Genomic DNA, 25,876 nt, shown 5'->3' on the forward strand with positions numbered 1-25,876 from the left:
TAAAATAATGCATCTTGAGTAGTTTATTGTGGCTGGATGAGTTAAATAAACAGACATGTACATCGGGACATTTTTGTTCTTAAAGCCCTCGCCATCTCGGGCATTGCACTTTTGTTTGAATCAATAAATCAAATCATATATCTGGAAAGGAATAAACTTACAATTCTGGATAAATCATTATTGGTTCATTGTAATTGATCAATTGACTTCTTATATACAGAAATAAACAAGAAAGTGGTAACTACCTGTACTGCAGTTGGATGGAAGCATCAAATCAAAGTTCTGTATTCAGGCATTGCCCTTGTTTAAAATAAACAGCAGTTCTATCATGGTGACTGGCAACGGTCTATATTTTGTAAAAATATAGAACTGTTCACAGTAATAAGGAAGTAACACAGAACATATTTCAAATAAATTGCATGTCCTTTCCTGTGTAAATATAAATTGTATACTTGTACCACGTCTGAGCACAGACAAGAACCATTTATATCATATGGCTGCCTTCCTATTTATTATCTATTTTTCTGGCAGGAAAAAACATGTTACGTGTGTCGCTAGTTGTTATTTCAGGAAAAATCTCTAAAATTTCTAAAGGCAGCGATTGGGTATTATTAGTTATTTAAAAGGAATACAAAAAGAGGTCAAAGCGGGTTAACAAGCAACAGTTTACTGTATATATCAGTAGGAATTATCGGTTGATATATATATATTTTTTATATTTTTTTCTCTTTTTATGGAATAGGTTTGGTCATTTACATTTTCCCGGTAGACTCCTTTAAAAGCAGTCATAAAGTACATCCACTTTTGAGAGCTGCTTTACACTGCAAGCAACATTGCACATGCCAGTGCAAAACTTGACAGTTTACACTTCCAGTTTTCTGGCAAATTGACTTCCAGTGTTTTCCTTTAACAGCAGCGTGGTGACATCTAGTGGTCACTATGAGTACTGCCTCTTATGCAGTATGTCAAGGTTCCACCAGATTATTAGTTTCCAGTGACCAACCAATGAGAGTAGCATAAAAATGAGTCTATTAAAATGGCACATTCGTATCAATAATTACTGTACGGCTGTTTATCAAAAGTTTCTGAAATATAGAAAGCCGTTTTGAGTTTATATATTTGAGTCATTGTCCTCGAGTATTTCAGATGACTATCAAGGACATCAAATAAGTCAGAATTTATTTGATATCCTCAATAAGGAGGCTACTCGTGCGTGCCACATGCCTGTAGTTTTACTAGCCTACTAGTAGTTACTAGTGTAGTACCGTAGTTTTCTAGTCTGGTTAATTCGCATACTAGTAAGTGTGTGATACTAGTACTGGGAAAAAAGGTAAGACACCGTACCGGACCACCCTCGTCGTTTCTATTTGTGAGGACAAAGAGCGCACACTTTATAGGCTGGATAACATTTGAATAAGTACTGAAAAGATGTTTCCATACTGAAAAAGTATAGTTAGTGCTGGAGTGGGTGCTGGATACATTTGCATTGACTAGGTCACATATTTGCTCTGGAGATGAATAAATAAATCCAATTTACAGCAACAAACATTGAAATAAATAGAATTGCCGAAAAACACAGGATTGATGGAGAATGATGCAAAATAAGGAAGGGCAGAGTCCTGTAACCGACTGTTTTGGTTTAACTTGCTTGGTGGGAAAACAGCTAGGCTTGGAGCTCCCGCCAATTTCAATCTTAGAGCCTTTTGAAATTGGTTTTTGCAAGAGTCATAAATATGAGTCATACAGGATCGGATCACTCGGGCTGCTGTTGCTCCACCATTTTCTTTTTGAGCTTCTCACGTTGTTTCTCCACTTTTTCATGGTTCCTCTTGGCCTTCTCCATCAGAACTTGAAGGCCTTTAATCTTTTTCTTGATCAAGGATCGGTCTTGGGAAGAAGTTACCCCAAGGGACTGAAAGAAGGAAAATATGAATGAGCCTATAGCATAGATTCAACCACCTGTAAATGTGGCCATTCTTACATTGAGGTTTACCTTGAGCTCGACACTATCCAGTTGTAGCAATTTTTCTCCATTGATGTTTTTGGCAGTAAATTCTGGAATATATTGTTCTAAACTGAGGCCCATAAGCCAGTCGGCCACTTGCTGAGAGGTCCACTCTGATACGCTGTGGTTCTCCCACTGATGCTGCTTTATAATCCACTCGTCTTCTAGGATCTGGTGACCAAAAAGTCCAAGAGTGTAAATAGTGAGTACAAAGATTTTTTAGGTCTTCCTCTCTGCTTTTGAGCAGAACTAAATGCAATAAACCGTTACAATTGGCAGTCTCACCTCATCATCTACCATATCCAGACTCTGCATGTGGCAGCACAAAAAAAAAAAATGGCAGAACTTTAAATTCGGTTCCGGATTAATTTCGTCCGTGAGAGTTCAGCCAAGTCGTTGAAACAAGGCTCGATTCCAAATGTACCTCATCAGACGAAAGCGCTAAATTATCATCACGTCCCGACGTTTTAGCTTCGCCGGCCAGTCCGCTGATCTCCACGGAACTGCCGCTGCTGGCACTCAGCTCCTCGCTCAAAGTGGGTCCCTGACAAAGCAGAAACACAATCATCAAGTCACACTAGGATCCATCTGTGAGCAGCGGGAGGCTGGATGCGCTTAATAGGACAATGGGCGGCCGCTATTTTATTGGCCTTTTCTCGGAATGTTATTGATTAAGCCTGCAAATGTAATCAAGGCTAGTCACTGCATGTTTTAAACACAGCGAGGCTGGATCCGTTAATTATAGCCCTCATTGATTGGCCGGTTAGTAAAAAAATAAATCGAAGACAGATAAAGTTAGGTGATTGTTGGGCTACAAGGAAACAGAAGTGTGTCCAATATTTTCAATTGGGATTGAATTGAGTGAGTTCACGCCTATGTGCTTATTCATTTGTTTCATATTTAGAGTGAACAACTATTGAAATATGACAAATACTACAGTGATACGGTACCAGGTAATATGAATAGGAGAAGAAGGGTGGTAATGTAATACAAGTCTGTTTAACAACACAAGAAGAGAACATAACTTGTCTTGAGAAATACAATGCTGCATATATCATCATTCGTCTTCATTTGTCCAGTGTCTGCAAACCTCTTGAAATTCTGCCTTGACTTTTCGAGGGCTGTCCTCCGCCAGCGCCATTGTGCAACTGAAAGAGAGCGGACAGGGATTTTACTCAAGAACATTACACCCCATTTGGTCCTTGTTCAATATTGTGTCAAAGTCATGTCTTACCCAGACTCGTCCACTCGACGAGAGGGGCTTGATGTTGCAAGAGAACCTGCGAGAAACACTGACGTTTATATTTCTGACAAGCTTCCATGTCAGCCTAATCTGACCAGGGTCTTCAGAATTAGTAGTGTTGACCAAAAATATTAGCAATGGTGAAGAAAATGTATCCAAAAAATGTCATCTTTGACATTCGATATTTTTGGGGTTGATATTGTCAAGTGACGGATGGAAAGGTTGCAATTAGATTGATCTAATCTATGGGATGTCATCTGTTCTAGGCGTTGGAACCTTCTTTTTTTCGTTTGGGGGATCCTTCTGCACTGGCCAAACCCCCGGGGGCCGCATCATAAGAACCCGCACTACGAATGGAGCCAGAGCGACTATGGCCTGGACTGCGGCGCCCCTCTGAGACCTGGTGATGGACAACAAGAGGTGAGATGTGGAGAGAGAGAGAGAGACAGAATTTAAAATGACACCATTATCCAAACAAGAGCCATCCATCCATCCGCAAACACTTATTACATTCAGAGAGAGAACAAGTTGTGACAGTGCCATACACTCAATTAGTGGAGCTGAGCAACATGCAGTCATTAATTTAATGGAATGGATCGAGCTCAGGCACTCATACGCTCGGTAATTAAACACAATTACTGACATGGTAAGGTTGGGGATAATGGTTAGTGTGGGTTCGTGACAAATGACATGTTTCCGAAACATTGTTGCACGATGGGGGGAACTGTTGAGTGTGTGTCTGTCTGCGTGTGTTAAGTTACAAACCTCTCCCTCTGCGGAGCTGACGCTGTTTGCTCTGGAGCCTTTCGCTCTGCTGGGTGAACCCTTCCTCAGGTCTGCACACGCAAAAAAAAAAAAAGCAGCATAAGGTGGATAGATGTTGTTTATAGGGAAATCAGACATAAAAAAAATCATCAGTTTGTGTCCACAAAATTCTCTATTCTATTGCTTTAAATGCATTTCAGCCTATTTGTACATTTTCTCGATCAATCTTTTTTTTCTGCCTGTTAATTAGGCAATCCTAATTTTATAAGACTACAAGGACTAGCTGGCACTTCATATTTGTAAGCGATCCTATCTGCAGATCTCTCGCTCTCGTCCTCCCACACGCTCCCATTTCTCTCACGTCCCAGCTGTCTCCTTTGCCGCCTCGGTTTTAACGTTGCGTAATGGGCTGCGTCATTCAGCTCAAGTCTCGCCGTTACCCCGTCGGCGCCGGTCGCACATGTCGCGCGTTGCGATACTTACTGACCTCTATCTAGTGCCGCAGCTCTGTCGGGGCTGTTCCGCAGAGCACGCGGCGGCCTCTCGGCACCGTTGCTGTTGTTGTTGTTGACCTGAATGTTGTTCTGCTTCATCAACTGCATCAGCTCCGACTCCAGTGTTGCAATCTGTTGAGAGGGGGGAGGCGGGGGGATCAATGTTAATCAGCTGTAAGCATGCGGGCGTCAGGAAAAAAAAAAAGGGGGATGACGGGCGCCCGGGGAAACGAAGTAATAACCCCGATTCTCTTTGCAGTGATAAAGGCGTCCAAGTTTTGGGAAGATAACGAAAGCGCACATTCGGCGACAGCGATTCGGTTGAGCAGACACTAACGTTCCTGTCAAGTTAGACTGCGAGCAAAAAAAACAAATCAACTTGACGTTTGACCACAGTGCTGACCACGGGGACACCCGAGCCATCCGCTGTCAGTGTCAACTAAAGAGACGGACGGGCTTGCAAAAATAAAGCACCCAAAGGCAAAAATGCTTTCTAGCTAGGATTGTCGAATTGAAATGCTGTGGAAAGATCTAGTTTTAATCTTGTGAGATTTTAGTGCACGCTTAAACGAATTTGGCAGGCATATTTCAAACAACTGCATGAAGAGTCCCGGTCTTTACCCTGACTTGCAGTGCCTGGATCTCAGCCAGGTGAGCTTTCTCAGCCTCCTCCAGTCGTCTCCTTTCGGCATCCTCCTTCTGGATGAACTCCACCTCCCTGGAGGAGGAGATTGAAAAGTGTTGAGCTGGGGGGAGCGAGCCAATTGGACAAAACTACCAAAGCTACACACGTCTCCTGAGCAGACATCTTTGCTACAGAGCCGCTTGTTTCTAACGTCAGCTTCACTTTGGCCCGCAGGGTCAGAGCCAATTAGAGGCGGTCGGACTGAAGCCCAGCAGTCGAGGTTGCGACAAGCCTCGCGCAGAGAAAGACAAATTGTGCCGTGGGGGAGTGGAAAGCTCGCTCGTGGTGTTGAAATGGGATTAGATCTTGCGTATAAAAAAAGGAACTGCCCGACAGATGGGAGTGTAGAAGATATCCACATTCTCTGCTCGATGATGCGAGCCAAAATTGCAGTCAAATTCATTTGTTTCATGGAAACTGAGTGCCGCTCACTTTTGCTGGAAATCTTTGATGAGTTTCTTGGCTTTGTTGTACTTCTTCTCCAAAGTCTGGTACTGCGCCTGGGCCTCCTTCAGGTGTTCGTTGACCGTGTGGCACAGGGTCTGCGCCTCGATCCAGTAGCTCTCCAGCTTCAGCATCCTTTCCTTGTTCTCCTCGATGCTGGCCTTCAACTGGCACTTTTCCTTCTCCCAGCGCTGCTTCTCCCTCTCCACAGAGGTCAACTGAAAATACCGTTCAAGAAATCCCTCTTGACTCACAACATGGATTAGAGCAGTCAATAAAATATTAACATCCTCAGTTGATTAACACTGCGGGAGAGCTATCGCATACATAATAGCTCGATCAAAAATTAATGTTGCTTTTTTTTGGTCTGCATCACATTTAAAACCTAAAACTGTTTTAGCCCAGAATTACTAGGTTGGGTTTTTATTTTTTTACAATGTGACTATTATAATCTTGAAAAAAGGCATTATTTTTCTCAGAATTTTCTTTTGGATGTCGTTATGTTACCGAATGATGTGGCTAAGTGAATACAACTTTTTTTTTTTAACAGATGCAACCTTCAAAAATGGGAGCCCAAGTGAACACAAGAAAAGTACATAAGGTACGTAATTACGTCATCTCTGGTGGTGACAGAAATCTTTGCAAACAGCAGACACATTTTTGAGACTTCAAACATATTTGGACTTTATCTCACATCGAAACTAGCATGCGTTTAAAAACGTGCGTCATTGCCTCCAACATTCACCTTAACGTTGACTTACCTTGTTTCTAAGCTTCTGGATCTCGGCCTCAGTCACTGTGTGTTTGATCTGAAGCTGTTGGCAAAAAAATAGAGGACGGGAAAATAGGGGAAGGGAAGAGAGCGAAGGGGGAGGACGGTCAGATAATCAAACGCGTGGCTGCGCAGGCTCGATACAGTGTGACGGACCGAGGCGAACGACCCGGTCGCTTTGCAGCACCAGTGATGACGTGGTCGCAGAGGCAAAAAAAAAAAGTGGCTTGAGAACACCCGACATAGCGATAGTTGAATTTTTATCTTTGCAATGTATTTGATTCATGATATATTGCTAAATTAAAGTTTCTGAAAAGTCATCCAAGTAATCCAAAGCAAACATAACATAAAGTTGGATTATTCCATAAACATCTTCTCAAAGCTCTGTAGGACATATTTGCCCTGATTAAAATGTAAAACTCAGCAGCTGCCAACTTTCTGGGTCAGTGAAACATGAAACTGACAAACGTGAACGCAGTAGGAAAATACTTCATGCTCAAATATGTATTCAACTGAAATCGTCCGCTGTGTTTTATTACCTCTCTGAATTTCTGGTACAATTTGGTGGCATCCAAATCCGAGGGCGACAAAACGTCCTCGTTCTCCGGCAGGTCGAACACTTCGATGTTCTTCCCCTCGCTCGCCGTGCCGGGCGTCGCCTCCTCCTCGTCTGTGGCGTACTCACCCGTCTGCTGAAAGAACAGAAGGCGCAATGTCGGTAACGGGCCTTCCATAAAATGGCGACCCCATACAGTCAATAAATTGGGAATATTTCATCAAGAAATTCAGAATCCAAAAAGTTAAACTCTTAGGTTTAAACACACAGGAAAAGGCAGATCATTCCGACACAAAAATCATTTCCTGAAATGGTCAATTTGAAATATTTCAATATTCCAAAAAACATGTCAAGTCAGAGCCTCGTGTCAAAGCTCTCCCGAAAATGAGCTTTTCATCTCACGCCGACATCCTCTATTCATTTGCGACTCTGCATAAGTCATGCCACTTAAAAAGCCATCATCATGTAAAATCGGGATAACCCACTTAAAAGTTCCACAAACTTTGTCAGATATGAATTGCTCTGACAGCTTGGCGAGCTGTAAATGTCATTTGTACAAGAAATAGTATCGCGGCTGCTTTATCGAGGGGGCGATATTAGGCATTATTATCCCCAAAAAGCTTATATAAGCTTGCGGATGTGTAACTTGGGAAGTGTCCGCTGAGAGTCGATTACCAATGTAAGAACCAGTTTCTACCTCGCACCCACACGTGTATTCTAACTCCTACGATCCAAGCATTTCTACCTCTCTAAATGAGGTCATTGCCTCCATCCTCAATGTATTGACGACATTTGCCAGATGAAGCGTTCTATTTATTTATTTTGACCCCACTATGATGTGCAGGTGTCGCTCTCCACTCAGATAACAGGCTTGAGTCTCCTTTTCTATAATAGGCTCGTCTGTTGCCATGGTTGCAGCATCCTATATTAAGGTCCCATTCAGTGAAGGGGGGGGTGAGGGGGGCAACACAATGCATAGTAAGGCCGTTCAACGTTACAGCCGGATTTTGAAAGCGTCACAGTGAGGGCAGTACTTAGCACAAGTGGAGTTTCTTTAAGAGCGCTTAAATGAGCAGAATAAATGTACTGTGGGTAGAAATAAATAGTTTGAATAGCAGGCGCCTCAAGTAGTTCTAATGGGTACAATTTTCGAATCGGGCCGGGGGGGGGGGGATGCTTGGCATTGTTTTGACTTGCGTGTAACTGACAGATGGCCAAGCTGGAGTGTTTGATTCCAAATAATTCCACGGAAAAGTGTGCGCGTGTCAATTTATTGCTCACTGAAGGACTATCCGTGTCCCTTGGGATCAGACGCCAATAAAGAGCCATCGGGAAAGTGCGCCTTGGTCGCAGCCCACCCAGGGGAAAACATTCACAGCCATATTAATATTGATGAGTTCGACTTATTGCGCCTTAGATCTGGATAATGGTTCCGTTACGGTTCATCCTCCAAAGCTATGAAATAACGGAAATTCTTTTTGGAAGCCGTTTGCAATCTTTATATGGACAATTGTTCTGTGGAAGAGGCAGTTGGTATTGTTTTGATTGCGTTTCTTTGAGTCATCCGTCCCCCCCCCCCCCCCTCGATATAATAAAAATGGTGGTGTTAGTGGGTGGATAAAAGCCGCCAGGTTCCTTGGATGTCGAAGTGACACTTCTGTACATGGCATCCCACTCTTGCCGTGCCAATTCTCTACAGGACCTTAATTAGAACAGGCAGTGTTTCATGCGTGTCTGCGTGTAAGCCTCCGCGGCCTGCAGAACAGTTCTGCATGACAAGTCCCACGGCCATCCCGTGTGAGAAATGATGAAGACGGGGGATGCGTGTGGAGCACAAGCCCAGTGTCGTTAATGCTCAACCGCAATGTATTGATTCGTGTAGATCACATCGGAAAGTAGATCGGCGATTGTGGAATTTTAAGGAAGTGGGCGGATATTTACAAGCGCAGCCACCTCTCGTCTCGAGTCTTCCCGGTGATGGTCATTACCTCATCATCATCGGCGTCATACTGAGCGTACTGCTGCTCCAGGAGCTCTCGCTGTCTCTTCTCCTGCTCCAGGGTCTGCTGGATGAGCGTGGCCACCTCACTCTGCTGGCCCGGTAGCTCTCGGCCAATAACAAAGCTGCACGTAGAGACAGTCGGCCGTAATGAGCAACGACATGATGATGTTGCCTTAATAAAATGGAGAAATGATGGTGATAACTTATTCTTAGTTCTGTGCTTTATGTGTGTAGATTTCAATGGCCGTGGATTCCACAGTGTGAAGAGAACCATTTGAAATGCAGTTAAAGAAAGGTTAGTGTTTTCTTCACTCATCTCTTATTCTATATTTTGAATAAGTGTATTTAAATTGACCGTGTTAAAGTGAGCTGGAGAGCTTTCGAGGATGAATGCAATGCGGGCAGGCCCTCACGCTCTAGCAGATAGTTTGATCTACATGTGAAGGAACAACCAGGGAGAACAAAAAGAATGGGGGGAAAAAATATATTTATAAAACAGGGTCATGACTAAGTTCGGACAGCATGGAGGTCTGACAAATGGTTGACCTGGAAACTAGCCTTCTCCTCCTTCATGGGGTGTCCCCTCCTTATTCCAACCCTATTGTGTAGTTTCAGGTATGCATACTCCTTTACAGCGAGTGCATGTGGACCTGACTTCAGTTTAAAGCCTACATGAGGTTAAATATAGATAAAACATGTAATGTAGGACAGCTGGCTATAAAACCTCAGAGGGGGAAGGATATACCGAGGAGGAGGAGGTGCGGTAAGTGGGTGGTGACATGATGGAGGAGGATGGAAAAAGCGAGAGAGCACTGAGAGTGAAAAGAGGTCTAGTGATACAAAAAGAAACGCACCAAGTAGAAATATACAATAGTGGAGCCAACTAAATATTATATTGCTAAATGCAATACGGTCTATGAATTGTTTTCTTTGCATGAACTTAATAGGCCATGTAGGAAATGAACCTCGAATTTCAAAACCATCCAAGTTAGAGATGAGATCTAAAGGCTTAAGGTTTGTCACTGTGTGACACTTCCTGCTGATATAATCTTATATCCTCCTACGCAGCCTTTTTAAAATGTCTTTTGGATAGGGAGTGGATAGCCTTACCGTACGACTCCTGATGTGTTCCTGAGGACAGAGGCTGCAAAACTCTGTGTGACGCCCACCAGGCTGGTCCCGTCCACCTCCACGATCTGGTCGTTCACTTTGATCCTAATGCGCACAGACACATCCCCACAAAATTTAGGACATCATTTAAACACTCGAGGCTCAGCGAATGGATGTCGTGTCTTCACGTTAATTGAAGCAGCTCTTGAAAATGACCGCCGCGGAAAATAGATGTCAAAATTACACAACGATGCTAATGCATGAGGAGTGGAAGAGACATCAGCTTGTCCAATCACGCACATTATTTTGCAGATTGGAAGACTCCACCGAGGCAAACGTTTTCCTCCGATGGCTGCGGACAAGATGAGGCGTCAAAAAAAAATAAAACATGGAGGTCTAATAAGGACACGGGGGCCAGCTTGCCTTTTTGCTCTGAGCCACAAAACACAGAACTTCTTTCGCCCACCCACTGATGATCCAATAATATTGTGAGTAAAATCCTTCTTAATTGATAATTACGACACTCTCTTGAGACATGAAGCAAAGCCATCACACTCATGTACAAAATCTTGTGTGTCCGTCACCAGACTTCAGCTTCTATGCGACCCACAACATCTTGACATCTTAATCTGGCTTCGTGCCTCCAGGCCTTGGCCCGACAAGAACATTCCCGAGCCGAGAGGGAATTAGGAAAGGATAAAAGTGGCGACGCGGGAACGCGACACATCTCCGCGGCTCATCGGAACCGCACGTAACGGGTGAGCATCAGCCGAGTACATCGATCTGTCTGCCTGCCATTGTGTGCCTCAGACCATTAAACCTGACTCGGCAAAAGGCCGACACGCACGCACGGAACCGAGTCGATGGAGCGGTAATAACCCAACGACTTGATGTGCGTGTGTGTGGAATAACAAAACTGCAGCAGCACAAAAAGCTTTTGCAGCACTTTTGGCATATCCTGCGATTTGAAGGGCACGAGCGAGTAAAATCAAAGGTCATACTGACTCAAATTGGATGAGTGCATTAAAAGGTAGTTAGGATGATTTGTTTATTATCACGGTGCGGTCAGGAAAACAGAGAGGTTTGACTTTTGCTTTACCTTTCCTCACAAACGTAAAGGCGGTGACTATAGAAGAAGCAAATATGGCGTCATCCCCTTTTAGTTATTTCAACATCCTCTCGTCATTCGGTGTAAACGTGCCTTTCGTATTCAGAAAGCTACTGCTAAAAAAAGAAATTCCATTCCACCCTCAGCTGAAAGCTTACTCTGCACATTTGCAACCGTTTTCCATAGCACTTATCCTCTGCCCCAGCTGACTTGTGCACTCTTCACACTTTCTAACAGGATGGCATGGTGGGTAGGATAGGCTGAAAACCTGAAGAGACATCATGCGGCGTATTCCATCACGTGTGGATCTAATCTCAAGCCCTCCTGGTAAATCTGACACAAACTGCGTGTGGGTTTAAAGTGTGTGGTTCAGATAGCTGACGATATCAACTTTTTTTTTTTTTTTTACACATTACAGAGCGGAGTCGAATAAACTTCACCTGCTATCTCTTTCGGCCGCTCCGCCTTCAATGACGGTCTTGACGAAGATGCCCAGTTTCTCCAGGCCCGCGTCAGCGCCGACACCCATGCCGATGATGCTGATCCCCAAACCGTCCTCATCTGAACGCAGGTAGAGCACAGTTGAATGTCTGCCAAGGTTATAGTTAACGGAAACTCAATTGATTGAATTGTGCGTGGAAACTCTTTCCTAAAACGCCTCAGAGGGAAAAAAAGGGGACGGAGTGAGGATAAGAAGGGAAAGCAGTATAAATGTGTTTTAAAATAGTGCTTGATTGTCAAAAAAAGGAGAAGAGGCATCCCCCAAGCGCACGCTGACCTTCACTCATACGGCAACATTGTTCTGGATGGGAAGTTCCTTTCCAGTGCCCTTTTCCATCCTCCATTCATTATTCACAAGAGCTTAGGGTTACGTAACAGTGACTGGAAGGTGATCACCCACAACACAAAGTGCTCTATTTTAGATTAGAGGCAACAGTGGGAAACTGAACAAACTGCGAGAACATTTGTCCTCGTGGCACAGATTGTCACGCCATGTCGACGTTCCAATCGTTACTGTGTCTGAAGACAGATCCTTAGGAAAACACTGTTTGCATACGCTTGGGAAATTTAACACCTCGCAAGTGGGTAGGCGAGTCTGCCAAATTTGTCACGAGTTTTTCCTCCTCCCACCTTTCTCCAACTCCACAGGGAACAGCTCGAGCTTCTCCACGCGCTTCTCCAGCTCGTACTCTGCCGACGAGGCCACGGGATCCACTTCCTCATTGCGGCGGTCGTAGTCCTCGTTGGAGAAGGTGTTGAATACCTGGAGAGGTAACATACATGCTATCAGTGTATGCGTGTAGTACACGAAATCATTTCTTATTTTATCGTCTAAGCGGATTAATACCCCAAAATAAATCCCCGTCAAAAAACTAGCGACACAAATATTTACTGGCAAAACATTCAAAGATGTTTTCCCCTTTCTCTGAACCTCACAGGGAGCTCTCTTTCCTCCTCTGCAATAGTCAGCTGTCACTTCACATCTCATCCCAGGCAGCAGGATGCCCTCACGGCTCCGTGCATGCAGCGGAGAGAAGTGAGCTAGCTGAGAGCGCCGCACAAGCTGTCGCTCTCTTGTCACATGCATGGTGCTAAAGGCCAGTTGCAGGTGCTGAGTAAAAAGGGCTGCTAGCGAGCATTTGGCCGTGATACAATTGTTTTTTCAAAATATGGACAGTCATAGATGCACAAGTCCACTTAAATAAGAACTCCAATCCATTTGGCAGCTACGCGAGGTTGTGCTATAGGCCAAACGCAATGCAATGCGTCTTCATCAATATTTTAACCGTGACAAAACGCAATGCAAGTGCACACAAGGTCAGCATATAAAAAATGAATGGGCATGTCAGTCAATGCATTTCCGTTCTGACTCCTATTGTTCTAAAGTAGACGACGCAGAACAGGAATGGATGCGTGACACGATGCAGGCACTTCACAGTTGGCATGCTGTTTTTTCCGATTCTTTTTTCTGGGTGACCTTTGTCTCATCAATCATTTAATGTGATCAGGATCGCTGCATTATTTACGCCGTAACGCACACACACAGATACACAGACAGTATATCTGTATTTTTTATTTTTTTTGCATAGCTATGCAAAAGCGCAGCATTGATTTTATGGTAAACGATTAAATCATTGCGCAATCATTCATCATATATAAGTTGAAGCCGCAAAAACGACATGAGCGGTGATATAAAAATAAGACATTTTACCAAACCAAAATTAGAAATATATCTTTTAAAGAAGTAATACATGCTTTATAAGAGACATACTTACTCATTTATTTGTTAATATTTCATGACCAGCCTACAGCAACAAGATTTAAAATGTGAATGCAGTGTAACAAACAGCGCCTTAAGCCTGTCCATTAAAATATCATGGTTAATCAGTGCTAATCAAGCGACAAAAAATTGTTATGATCCAAATTTCAATGCTGAGCCTGTTCTATTACAGGCAGTTTGAGATGAACATAAGCCATCTCAACTAATAATACTGGATTATTCTTCACATAATAGAGGATTCTAGTTTGTGAGTCAAAACAGAATCTGCAGCTGCATTGACTTTGCAAAGGCCCGAAAGCGAGACAGAGACATATTTGTGCTTGTCTGTGTTTGCGTATGGGCATTTGAGATTGTGTGTCCAGAGAATGCATTCTGGTGGTAACAATAGGGAGGAAAAGAAGAAAAAAAAGAAAGTGTGCATGCGGGTATTGTTGCGTATGTGTGCAGCTGGTTGTGTCGCAGGTGCGTGTCTACACACGCCTGGGTGCTATGCAAGTTGTGCCGAGTGCTCATCTTAGCATGAAAATGAAAATGTCAGTCACATTCCCAATGTGAGGAAAGAGAAAAGCTGGGGGGGGGGGGGGCATGTGGAAGAGGTGCAAGCGCAAATAAAGCCAAGTGTCAGCGTATAAAAGGATGATGAGAAAATGAAGGGATGGCGCCGGTGAACAAAGAGTCCAGTTCACGGGGGAGAGGAGGCAATATCCAGCGAGAGAAAGAAACAGAGCGACTCCGATGATTCATGGGCTTAGAGGAAATTGAGGGAAGCTGGGAATCAGAAGACTTGTGCCATCACGGACGGAGTTCTATCATTTGCTCGTTAGAACGCCATTTTAAACGGAGCGTTGTCGCACTTTGTTTCTATTCTCCTCTTTTATTGACTCTCATTAGCATGTGTCCCCTATTCTCAGCACATTTGCATTCCGTTAGTCGTACCTGTGACCCCCCCCACCCTTGCGCATAGACGCCACTGAGCCTCAGCCAGCGGAGGGACAATGAGGCAAAGCGTCTCGAGGGAATTGCGAGTGACCTTGACAGGCATAAAAGGAGGTGTAAAAAAAGAAGCCAGCCAGGAGATACACCCAGTGTTTCTTCTGTGAAAGATAAGTGCAGGACAAGGAGGCCAAACTTCCTGTCATCTCTCACCATGCATCATCCTGGTGAGGGGAAGCGACACACTGACATCTGACATATCGGGGAACGCCAACGGCTTAGTCAGCATCGTCTGTTTTTAGCATACAAAGGGAAGTCGCATTCGTTTGACAAGATATGGCTGCCATTTTAAAAGCACATAGACGACTACCACTAGGTCAGCGACTAGACAAAGGACATGGGGGGTGGGCTAAAACAGTCTGGAGAATAGTAAACAACTATGTCCTGTCTGTGTTATGTATTCTAATGTATTTTATGAATAGGTCACCACAGTTAGTAAATACATTTTCCACATCTCTGTGGTGAATATTGTGTTTTTTTTTAATCCCGTTTGATCAATGTTTCTTCCAAACTGCTAAAATGACTTGGACATGACTTCTAAAGGGAAAACACGGTGTCGCCGAGATAGATATAAAACATTGGCAATACCGATGAGCTCATGCAGAGGGGACCAGACTACAGGCAGGAATAAAAGTGTCGTCATAAATGACAGTAGGTGGAAACTGACCGGGAGTAAAAAATAAAAAGTCTCGCCTTTCTCTTGATCATTAAAATTGCATCGCTGTGGGGATCATCAGGTGGCACAGAAACAAACAAAACAAAAACATTCTGGCATGAATAATGCAGTAGGTGTACACACACATATCCAACCTGGGCTTGGAGCTTCTTTGACCTGCCAAGGATAATGATGATGGAAAGTTGGCCAAGCTCATGTATAAAAAGACGCACACCGCATGATCCTTTTGAAGGAGTTAGTGAGATACTTTGATTTCGTTCTCTTAAAAAGAAGCTTAATACCAACTGCCTTAAATGATGTGGTCTTATATATGCCTTTTCCCAAGCTTCCATTGCTCCTGAACGAGATGAGCACCGCAGAAAAATGGATGAATCAATGGATGACATGTCAAAAGGAAAATAAAAATGAATGGAGACCAGAAAGTTTTGGCACTCTAATGGTGAGTACACAATTTAACGTGTATGAGAATGAACATAACAGTGATTCACATTCAACAAGCCTCCTTCCATTATTTTAGTTCTGTTATATCTATATATATATATTTTCTTATCGTACAGTGGTTAACGTAGCCAAAAGAGGGAGTCCACGAATGTAGAGTAATCCTCTCAATCAGAGCACGGTCATCTGAAAGCAAAGTTCTTGGCTGCTAGCCCACCTCATTACAGTTTGTGAATCACAAACCCGCATTAGGAGACGGTGCAGATAAGAGATAAATGATAAAACAGCAATGTATCGAAAGGTAAGCATCAGGCAAAAAGAATGTGACATTTCTTAAATGCCGTGTTGAGGATGAAGAGGCCAGGAAGAACTCACTAAATCCAAAGCGAGCGAAAAATGGCACAGGCAGGTTGTTTTGTCCGTTTCTAAGCATCAGCAACAAGACTCGAGAAACTCTTTGTATCCTTTCATGCTCCACTAAAGTACATGATGTCGAACGGTGCACTGCTGAGATTCAGAAGTATTTTTTTTTTTGTGCCTGCAGTGTAAAAGAGTATTACCTTGAAGATGAGCTCAAACTGCCCCAGTTGTAAAACATTCATCAACAAAATGGCATATTTATTCAGGAGATGAATGGCCTGGTGTGGGTTTATGACGAACCAGACCGGTTAATAAATAATGTGAGCTCAGCCTCGTGTTGCCAGACGCATTGCCACGGGAAAGAAGGCTGACACACATCTATCAAATTGATGAGGCTACTCAGCAGTCCCCAAATGGAGCAGCAGCCCAATCCAATACACAAATGCTGCAGTGATAGACAGCGCACAAAGGAGAAGAGCCCCTAATGCTCCCATTTAACTGAAGCTCTTTTTTTTTTTTTTTTTAATATCTCGAAATATCACAAGAGAGGAATTGCCCTGCACGAATGCAGTTCAAATAGAGTAGCAGGCCAGACACTGAATGCGGAGGCCCTCCCCTGTCAAACTCCTGTGGCGTGATCCCATCCAAGAGAGGAAGTCAACACAATGAGAAAAAAAAAGCACCGCCTCAATGCGAGATGGATGTTTGATCAGGGCAGACATGTTTAACACCCCGACAACCACATTCGGTGGAGAAAGTCAAAGGAGATGAGAGGCGATACGCCCCGGTGAGAACGCTCTATTCTCGCCGCTTCTTAATGGCTGTAAAAGCATTGCGGTGTGGAAATAGGCCATCAAAAGCGTGACTCGGCCAGCGCCCCATCAATCTGAAGAGAAGTGAACAGGCGACCCGGAGACGCTCACGCTCGGGATAAAAACCAGGTGCTCCAATGAGCACGTGATGGGATGCTTCTCTGTAGGTCAGCGCCGTCGGGAAGGCGCAAGAGACTAAAGTCACTTCCTCACTGGGTCAGACTTGTAGAAAGGAACATTGTCTGAATGAACGTACATGGCACATTTTCTGCATCTTCTAAGCTATTTTCAAAAAGGACTTCTCAACCACAAGTGAGCATGTTCACAAACTCTTGCCAAAGCGCTGCTTGTGCACTCTCTCCCCTTAGCAGCTGGCTGCCTGATTTCGAAATCAATTAAGGCGGCAAAGCTCAGATGTTAAAATGATTTATCCGCTTTAGGGAGCTGGGACTAAGAAATATTACAAGAACTGTTAAGATTAAAAGATGGTAGGGTTTTTCGCTTCCCTGTGCCAAGATGGGCTCTACGGTCTACTCCCATCTGGGGTCACGCCGGACTCGTGCAGGGCTTGAGAACACGCCTTTGTCCCCTTCGCTATATGGACGAACAAAAGACACGACCGTGTTTGCGTGCAGAGGGGAGGGGGTTGCATAATGGGGATGATTGTGAGGCTGTGTGTAAAAGGTGGGCGTCAGTGCCTTTACACAAAACATGGCTGGTCTTGAGGGGGGAGGAGCCAAATGCCACGCCATTAGAAGAGATAGTACAAGGTCATTAGTGAAACAACCCTTTTTTGTGTGTAAAAAGAGCAGGCCTAATTGTCCCGCTTCATTACTGCATGTTAATTAGATTGATCCTCGACCTCTGACAGGTTTGTGATACCTCCCAATACCATGACTGACATCGTTTAGTGCTTGCTTGGAGGCCTAATCAATATGCCCAGGACTGTAAAAAGAAAAAAAAAAAAGCTTTTACACCCTTTTCTTAACATTTATAACTAAGCGGTATTGTTTCAGATGTTATGGAAAATTGACTTTTTCTTTTTTTTTTTTTTAAGCTGCCACATTCTGGCAACGCAATCGTCAGCTGAACTTTCAAGCCAGGGCCAAGCGACCCTGTTTCAAACACTACATGGAAGCAAAAAGGTAAGCAGAGCTGCATTGACTTTTGCTAGCCGCACATGTTAGTGTTAGACGACACGTCTTTTGTGATGTTAGATGTCAGCTATATGCGCCACATCCATCAATCTGCTACATTCTTTGACTAGTGTAATTGGGAATGTGCGCAGGCCTACTTTTTTCCATACAGACAATCAATACAGGAAGCAAAATATGGACAGCTGTATCAATACAATCAATTTCTATCCCCCAGTCACCACACCCATCTGACCAAATGAGTGAAAACACAATTCCGCAGTCAAAACATCAATCCAGTCCAGAGGACTTCCTAAAATAGGATGTTTACTACCAAAAAACGCTAAGCTTATTGATCCTCAAAGCTGGAGGATTACGAGCGCAAAATATTTCCCGTAATCTTCGAAATCCATTCTCGCAATCCACAAACGACACTCGCTTCATTGTGTTCAACATACGCACCAGTCAGTCAGATGATGCAAGGTGAGTGAAATGAAATGATTCCTGGATGCGCATGGTTAAACCTCGATTAGAACCAGATGTCATTTGAAGTGGTGACAAAAGTGCTTTGCGAATACCAACACTAGCCTGTGTGAAAAGCGTGAAGGTGCATGGCTAACAACACATCTGCTCTGCTTGTGAGCACAATTTTCCGGGGGAGGGGGGGGGGGGCGCAGATGCTTTAACCCTCAAGCTTTGCTTCATAAAATAGCTACACCCCCTCACCGCCCGAGAGCAACAGATTGAATGTAGATACATGATTGCTTGCTGCTTTATCGAGTATCAAAATGGATGGCTCCGCGTATGGAGGTCTAACAAGGACAAGGTTCATAAAAATGGAGCGCGAGCCGAATCGCTGACCGAACGAGCCAAACGTGAGCTCATAATCAGGTAGCTTTGACTGCAATATTCGGTTTCTAATCTGCAATGACCTAAAAGGCTTTTGATTGGTGCCAAACTGACCGTAATAGGAGCAGTGCTGAAGCGAATCGTCCGCTTCGGCGGGACATCGTCTTTGTTTTCCTCCGGCAAACCAGGAATCTCGGTTACATCGGCGCCGGGGTCGTAGACGAAATCTTCGTCGTCTCCATAGAGCTCATCCTCGGGATCGGTGCAACTTTCCCCCCAACCCTGGTAGCACGCGTCTCCATCGGCGTTAAAAATCACCCGCTCGTTTCCGGTGTATTCCTCTTCGGGTTCGTCCGCTTGGTCTTTGGGAGAGTCCGGAGATGTGTCTTCTCTGGTAGGATCTTCTTGGCTTTCTTCGGCTAGAGCCGTTTTTGTGATTGGTGGATCAGGAGTTGCATCCTCAAAAGTTTTGTTGGTAATCACATCATTTGTACTTGTTGACTCGTCATTAGCTTCCTCGATATATCGTGGTGTTTCTGAGTGTTTGTCATCTTCATCGCAGGAGCCATTGACCTGACTTCCATTAGATAGTTGTCTCTTATCAGCTCTATCCTGGGCTTCCTTGTCTCGTAAGATTAGCTTGCGCTCCACTTTCTCTGCCGCGGGACTCGAACTCAGAAGGTCATCGGCGGACACAGACGACGGGAACTTGCCCACTTTCCTGCTGCGATAAGTTCCACGATTTGGAGATTGTCGCGCGTCGTCCTCGCTGATATCCCCGCCTTGTCGATGGAATCCGTCCGGTGAGTACAAGGCCCGTCTGCTGACTCCCCTGAAGGGCGTACCCTGGTTGTGTTGGTCGGCATTTTCAAAAACAGCACTCAGTTGGCTAACAGTTGGCGACGACGCCTCCGTTCTGGAGCACAGCGAGTCCAGAGAGTCCGTACTGCCTCTGTTGGACCTGGCGCCTCGGCAGTCGTCGAGGTGCTCGTGGGAACCCCTTTTCTCGCGTCCGCAAGAGTAGACTGGCGATTGGGACTGGTCGCGTGAATGCTGTTCAAACAACTTCCTGGTTTCTGAGAACTTTGCTCCCGCACCGCCTACCTTTTCAGCCGATGAGGAATGCTGGAGTTTTATCACCGATCCATCCGCCTTGTTAATGAAGTTGGTTGGCTTGACCAGTTTTTGGGGTGAGGTATCATCTTGACCCCTTGATTTGACAGCCACACTTTCTGAGCCCATCTGCATGAACATGTCCTTAATGCGGCTGACGTGCGTGCCATACTGGCGGCCCCTTGGTTGCTTCCCCCGTTCGAGGTCCTTGGGCCTGGCATTTCCATCTGTTTGAGGCTTGTCGAAGGCCTTCTTGAGGGCCTGAAACTCGGCCCGGTAGGCATTGCGGTGCGGGGAGGCACTCCGGAGGCTGGTCCTCTCCCCCGTGGCCTCCGTCTTCAGCATTATGATGTCTTTGGATTCAGCGGGGGTGTCAGCATCGCCGTGGCCCCATTAGAACTCAGGACTGAGCGTTCGGGTTGACCTACTGCAGCGTGCCAAATCTGGTCCGATCGATGCCGTTTTAGAATCCTCTCAGGCCTCTTCACACCTGCAGAGACAGAGAAATTCTGTAAGGCTGCAGCATATACGGAAGACAGTCCCGGCCATATTATCATGCAAAAATGTAAACAACAGCGAGTTGAAGCTCATATGTTTTCCTTCTCTAAATCGAGGCAGGGGAATGTACATGGGGCTTGACTGGACCATGGATCTAGTCTACCTTGCAATTCTAAAAACATACAATCTCAGCGGAACTGTTATTAAAACCCACCAAAGCTTGAACCCACAAACCATCATAATGCACAGGATAACAACTAATAGTTTCAATTATTAGATCATCCTCTTTGGAGATTTAGTATCGTCCCTAGAGGATGTTAAAAACTGAAATGGCCCATATAGTGTGAACTGTTGGTGACCTTTTGAAAACCTTACTGGATTTGAAGTAGATAGAACATCCATTCGAATGCTAGAACGTTTGAATATTGCTGTGTTTCCTATTATTTATCTCAATGACTTATCTCATTCTATTTTCCACTGTCATAAATATTTACGCACAATTCATAATAGCGAGCACTCCAATTGCAACCGCATCTTTTGTGTGCAACAGGAATGGAGTGCAACTGTAGTTAAATATTCCACACCACCACCCATTAATGTTTAATCCTGCTTTGCATTGCATTCCGGGTGTGTGTGTGTGTGTGGGGGGGGGGGGGGGGGGGGGGGAGACACACAATACATGGCCCAAAATGCATAGACTGGGCTAAGGCATGCGGCAGCGTGGTCTGAAATCGAAATGTGCTGCTATAATATTCATTGTTTACCATGCTGCTATCTGCTGTGTGCAATGTTATGTGCAAAAGTGGATGTTTGTTCCAATCTAAATAACACTCCCGGTCCGCTCGGGCACAGAGTGCATTGCAGGGTAGAAAGTGAAGTTGCCATTATTTGATAATCATTTGAGATGAGACAAATGCGATGCACATCAGCCCCACCGCAGAGCAACAGTAAGACAGCTCGGGCATGAAAAGAAGTTAAAGGCGTAAACAACGCCTCGGAGCGACCAAAACAAAAGAGTCCCACTTACATTCGCGGCTTGGGCTCCGTTTGACGCGTGATGCACAAGTAGTGGGAGCTAAAGCACAAACACTGACGCTCTCGCTGCAGAACCTTTCGAAAGGCGCATTTCGATCCCACGCTTGTTCGGAGCGTCCCGGACGGAATGGCCTCCGCGGAGCCGTATGTGAGGAGGATGCACGCTACTGACTGGAGCGGCTATAGCGCCATTGCAGGCGGCGGGGTGATGCTGCCGCCTTCGCGATGGGGGGACCGGCGCAGTTGGACGCGCATCTGGCCGGAGCCTCTCGACTGCAGCGTCCACAGGGCGGCAGCGTCCCAAATCCTTCGCTAGTATAGCAGAGTAAGCGCGCCTATCGTAAAGGGCCGGTAAGGCAGGTGTTCCAACCTGAAGCGCTGCAATGGTTTGCTCCGTTAAGCTGCTGCTGGTGCTGCTGCTGCGTGGTGGGCTGCAGTCTGGCACAAATAGCAGCACGCAGCTTCTGCAACTTCACACGCTGCCTGCCTGCTGCACATCATGAGTGGGTGGGGTAAACACGGTCAAGGACCACCAGGGCTAAGTGGGAAATTTCAAGGTTTCCCAAAGTTCTCTCAGTGAAAGCAGGATGGCTATGCAAATTAAAGGTGAAGCTGCAGTTTATTATCCATCCGGGCGCAAGCTGAGATTCCAACCCGGGACCTCTCAAAAGACTAAGCTGCCCATTTGGGGAACATCATCAAGAATGTTCCAAATCAATACGAGCATTTCACACGCTTCACGGATGCTTTGACCTATATAAATTGTCGTGGCACATTCAAATACAGTACAGTGTGAGATGTTGCTTAGCAACTTACAAATAATTCTGAGGGGACGAGAACAGAACAGTAATACACCGCCAATGCATGTGAATCAGCCTGGTGAGGAAACACGAAATGTGTGCCATATGCATATGTTAGCTGGATCAAATTGTTCACGTTGTGGTTATTAACTACTCGGGAGTATTAGGGCTGAATGAAGGGCCCCCGCAGTTTCGGCAGGGAGCCACGGGGCCAAAGCACGGCCATCTGTCTGCTGGGTCATTCTCTGCAGGGGGTCTGAACAGATTGTGGTTGACCGGGTCTCATACAGCTGCAGTTAAGGCGTCTAACCACTCAACAATATGCAAATGTATAGGGAACCCCCACCATTGTGCATCGTAGCATTTTCTTGACTACTTTGGAACAGAACTTAAGACTTTGAGCATTATACTACATAACAGAAAGAACCGCAATAAACAACTACTTTATGATGTTCCATGACATCATAATCATTCATTGGATGTTTTCATCTTGCAGAATGAACCCCAAAATTCCAGAATTTAGTTTCTGTTTGGAGCGTGGAAATAAAAGCAAATAAGACGATTAGGTGTGCATAACATAATTTGCCTCTGTTTTGGGTGAATTGAGTGGCTTTTATGAAAGGCAACGATTTCGTAAAATACGGTTAAGAGTCTCCCTGCATTTGTTGAAGGAGTGCCGTATAGAATTTCATTTCCCTTTTTTGGAGTCAACCATCTTTTTCCATGCAGATGTGGGGAGCCAGTGAGAAGCCCTGTTGCGTGCTCCAGCCAAGCGCGGAGGCGGAGGAGGGAGGAATGCTGCAGGATGCTTGGTAGAATCATGACTGTCATACCCACTGGCGACTCGGACACAAACATCTAGCTTCATGTGAGACTTACAAGAAGGACGACAACGCACCATGTCCGCCGCGGCCGTCGCGGTGTGCCTCGCCACGGGTATGTAACGATGAAGCGGTCGAAATCTTACGTTTGATGCGTCTCCATGACAGTTAGCTAGCGAGCTAGCTGCTGAGTTAGCTTTGCGTGTCGCCACAGTGAAGGAGTCATGGAAAGAAGAAAAAAAAGGCTCTTTAAAATAGCGCTTTTTGGGTGGAGCGCCTTCAAAAGCGTTTTGAACGTGCGGCTTCTACGTGGAGTATTAAGCGTTGATGTGTTTGCTTGCGTCACGTTATGGATAACTATGCCTGTGTAATGACGTGTTTTGATTGAAGCTCATCATTGTCACGCTAATTAATGCAGTTTTTGTTTTCCGCCATAGTTTCTTTTTCGAATGCGTGGGCTTTCTTTGCACTTAATTCTGGAATCTTGCAATGCATAAAGAGCCAGAAACACTATCAGTAGAACCCAAAGCAAATTTGACCCCCCCGGCACACTTCAAAACAAAAATGTCACAACAAACAGTGAATCACTGCTATTTGCAGGATAGGGACCGAGTCCTGCTGCAAAAAGGCTCTAATTCCCTAAACATGACACAAGATCGCAAACAAAGCACTGCTTTTTTTTTTTTTTTTTCCTAACGGATCCTCTAGTTGACATTGTGTATGGCAGCAACGCCAGACAAATGACTTTACGTGAGGAAAATGTCCAAAAGGAGAGAACCATGGGCTGGAAGCAGAGAACAGCCTTGTACAGCGATGGTGAGTGGGTGTGTGCAGTGGTACACTCCATGTGTTGACCCGCTGTTGCCCCCCCCTTCCCCTTCCTCGCTGTCATAACACAGTGTCATGCTCAACTGGTCCCCGCCATTAATACTGGCATGAATGTTGTCACTTGTTTGCCGTCCCAATGCGTTGGTGTTGTTGCTCTAACAGAGAAACGGCATTGTTTCAGCTTACCTTTTCCAAGGAACGTCAAATCGCTCAAAGTTGAAACTCTTGCCCACTCTTGTCTTCTGCCATCGTTGTCTGCTCGCGGAGACGCCGGCGACTTTCACTTCCAGGTTGTGCGCTCGCAAGTCATCGGCACAGGCGCAGTGACAAAGAGTTTTTCTGAACAGTGGCCATCTTTGTTTCCCTACGCTCAACACCAAAGAAGCACATGCATTCCTCCTGACTGGAGCGGAGCGCCATGCACATATGAAGCTGAAGGCACATCAGCTAGCTAGAGGCCTGTCTGCACCTGAGACCCGAGCTTGGATAGGGTCATTGTGTTATTTTATGACATCTAATCAGAGCAATTGGCAACGAAATAGACATTTTTCTGCTCATTCTAATTTCTAAGCAGACTGTATCCAAGTGTTATTCATTAACCGGGAATGGATGATGTATTACAGTAGGAGCTGCAGGTCGACCAATTGTGCTCACTTGAACATTTTGACCGCACTGAATTTAAGCTGCCAGTAGACCCAGCCACCGCCACTTGACCATGAGTGCAAACTGGAGGCCCGTCGTTCTTTTGTGTGGTAAAGAAGTGCTGGGGCGCAAAAGGGAGAAGAATAGAACAGAATGTGGGCGCTTTGTCAAGGGCACCAACCACCGTGCGAGTTTTCAATTCTTGGTCTCGATAATGTCAAGGGGGGGCCCCTCTGTTCCTCTAAGAGGATTTGTCTCGCTTAGTTCACTCGAGCCGTCTTTGGAAAGATACAATCGCCAGCTGTGACGGTCGCTAAACCTGTATACTAGAAATGATATCGTTATTAAAAAATATCTTTCTTATTATTAACAAACCTGGCATCATTTTCATAAGTAACGCCAGGTCAAGTGTCATGCAAAAGGCCATTGATCGTAGCCAGCTGTGACCGAGCCCTCGGGGACTTCAGACATATGTCTGTGACAGATGCGGCCCCATTTAACATGCACGTTTAGTCTGGACTTCAACAGCTCCTCAGTTCCCTTTTAATACTGCCAAGCACTTCAGCCACCTTTCAATGCGTCCCCCCCTTCAATCATCCAAATTGTAGCAGTGAGCCCTGATCTTTATATTTTTTTCAACCTCTCAACAATGGAGATATCCTCTTCCATGAACGTGGATTAAAAGCGAAACCCTCGATTTGTTTTTTTCATTCGAATCTCATTGGGCGCTTCATTCAGTTTGCATAAGGAGAGAGGGCTTAACGTTCCCATTCAGGTGCGACAGTGGCACTTGTATTGGACACTGATGGGACCCAAATATATTTGAATCAAGTGGGAAAACAGACACACGCATTCTATCTACTATATGCCTGTCGTGCTGTGTGTCACTGTCCCCGGGCAAACGTTTTCTCGTCCCACTCTTGTTTCTTTTCCTCTTCCTTCCTTGTGCACTCAATCTCCCATGGCGATTAAAGAAAGGGTGCCCACCCGCTGTGGAAGAGAGAAAAGGGTAAAAAGAGAGGCCACTCATCATGTCGGAAGATAAGTGGACTGATTAGAGGGAAGGGGAATAGCGAGGGCAAAAAGGGGCTCGCTTGGAAAAACAACTCAAACGGAATTATCATGCAACGTATTAAGTATGGTTTTATCGTTCCTGCAAGTTTAAAAAAAAAAAATAAAACAGTAAACACGCTTGATCTTTAAACACTGTAGCGTCAGCGTCTTTACAACAAGTCAGCACGTGCTGTCGTCGTTATGATTGTAACACACGTAAACTCTGTTTCAGTGATCACCATCCTGTCGAGGTCGCACGCCGAGCGGAACGTCTACCCTTCTGCCGGCGTGCTCTTCGTCCACGTCCTAGAACGACAGTACTTCAAAGGGGAGTTTCCTCACTACCCCAAATCAGGTACA

General features: G+C 45.1%; 2 protein-coding genes across 6 annotated transcripts in view; one reads left to right on the top strand and one right to left on the bottom strand.

Annotated features, from left to right (window-relative positions):
* Positions 1–24,136, bottom strand: ppp1r9a (protein phosphatase 1, regulatory subunit 9A). 4 transcript variants are annotated; one of them, XM_061266853.1, is made up of 19 exons: positions 24,008–24,136; positions 18,841–20,329; positions 12,316–12,448; positions 11,625–11,745; positions 10,077–10,181; positions 8,953–9,088; positions 6,948–7,100; positions 6,398–6,451; positions 5,625–5,854; positions 5,129–5,225; positions 4,501–4,639; positions 4,014–4,084; positions 3,525–3,648; positions 3,240–3,285; positions 3,096–3,153; positions 2,430–2,549; positions 2,291–2,314; positions 1,994–2,176; positions 1–1,912 (listed from the first exon to the last, which is right to left on the bottom strand). In XM_061266853.1, exons 2-19 carry the CDS (start codon positions 20,182–20,184, stop codon positions 1,754–1,756), a joined length of 3,297 nt encoding a protein of 1,098 aa, XP_061122837.1. In that variant the 5' UTR covers positions 20,185–20,329; positions 24,008–24,136; the 3' UTR covers positions 1–1,753. The 4 variants fall into 4 exon arrangements, with proteins under 4 accessions (XP_061122837.1, XP_061122835.1, XP_061122836.1 ...); XM_061266851.1 differs by having other exon boundaries at positions 1,982–2,176; XM_061266852.1 differs by lacking the exon at positions 24,008–24,136 and adding an exon at positions 21,365–21,812 and having other exon boundaries at positions 1,982–2,176.
* sgce (sarcoglycan, epsilon) overlaps positions 22,902–25,876 on the top strand; it is a 10,414-nt gene continuing 7,439 nt past the window's right edge. The window contains exons 1-3 of one of the 2 annotated variants that reach the window (XM_061266859.1): positions 22,902–23,108; positions 23,702–23,809; positions 25,749–25,871. In XM_061266859.1, the coding sequence (XP_061122843.1) occupies positions 23,072–23,108; positions 23,702–23,809; positions 25,749–25,871 (268 nt within the window). In that variant the 5' untranslated portion in view covers positions 22,902–23,071. The remainder of the gene's footprint in view (positions 23,109–23,701; positions 23,810–25,748; positions 25,872–25,876) is intronic. The other variant, XM_061266860.1, reaches the window with a different exon arrangement.

The sequence above is a fragment of the Syngnathus typhle genome, linkage group LG20 (genome assembly GCF_033458585.1).
Source record: "Syngnathus typhle isolate RoL2023-S1 ecotype Sweden linkage group LG20, RoL_Styp_1.0, whole genome shotgun sequence".
NCBI lineage: Eukaryota > Metazoa > Chordata > Actinopteri > Syngnathiformes > Syngnathidae > Syngnathus > Syngnathus typhle.

Bases quoted from the DNA above. Each gene is read 5' to 3' on its own strand.
- ppp1r9a (XM_061266851.1), bottom strand. From the start codon at position 20,184: ATGCTGAAGACGGAGGCCACGGGGGAGAGGACCAGCCTCCGGAGTGCC. The intron at 10,182-11,624 runs GTGAAGTTTATT...TGTGCGCATTAG, and splicing joins GCGGCCGAAAGAGATAGCAG to GATCAAAGTGAACGACCAGA. The intron at 2,315-2,429 runs GTACATTTGGAA...TGCCACATGCAG, and splicing joins TAGCGCTTTCGTCTGATGAG to AGTCTGGATATGGTAGATGA.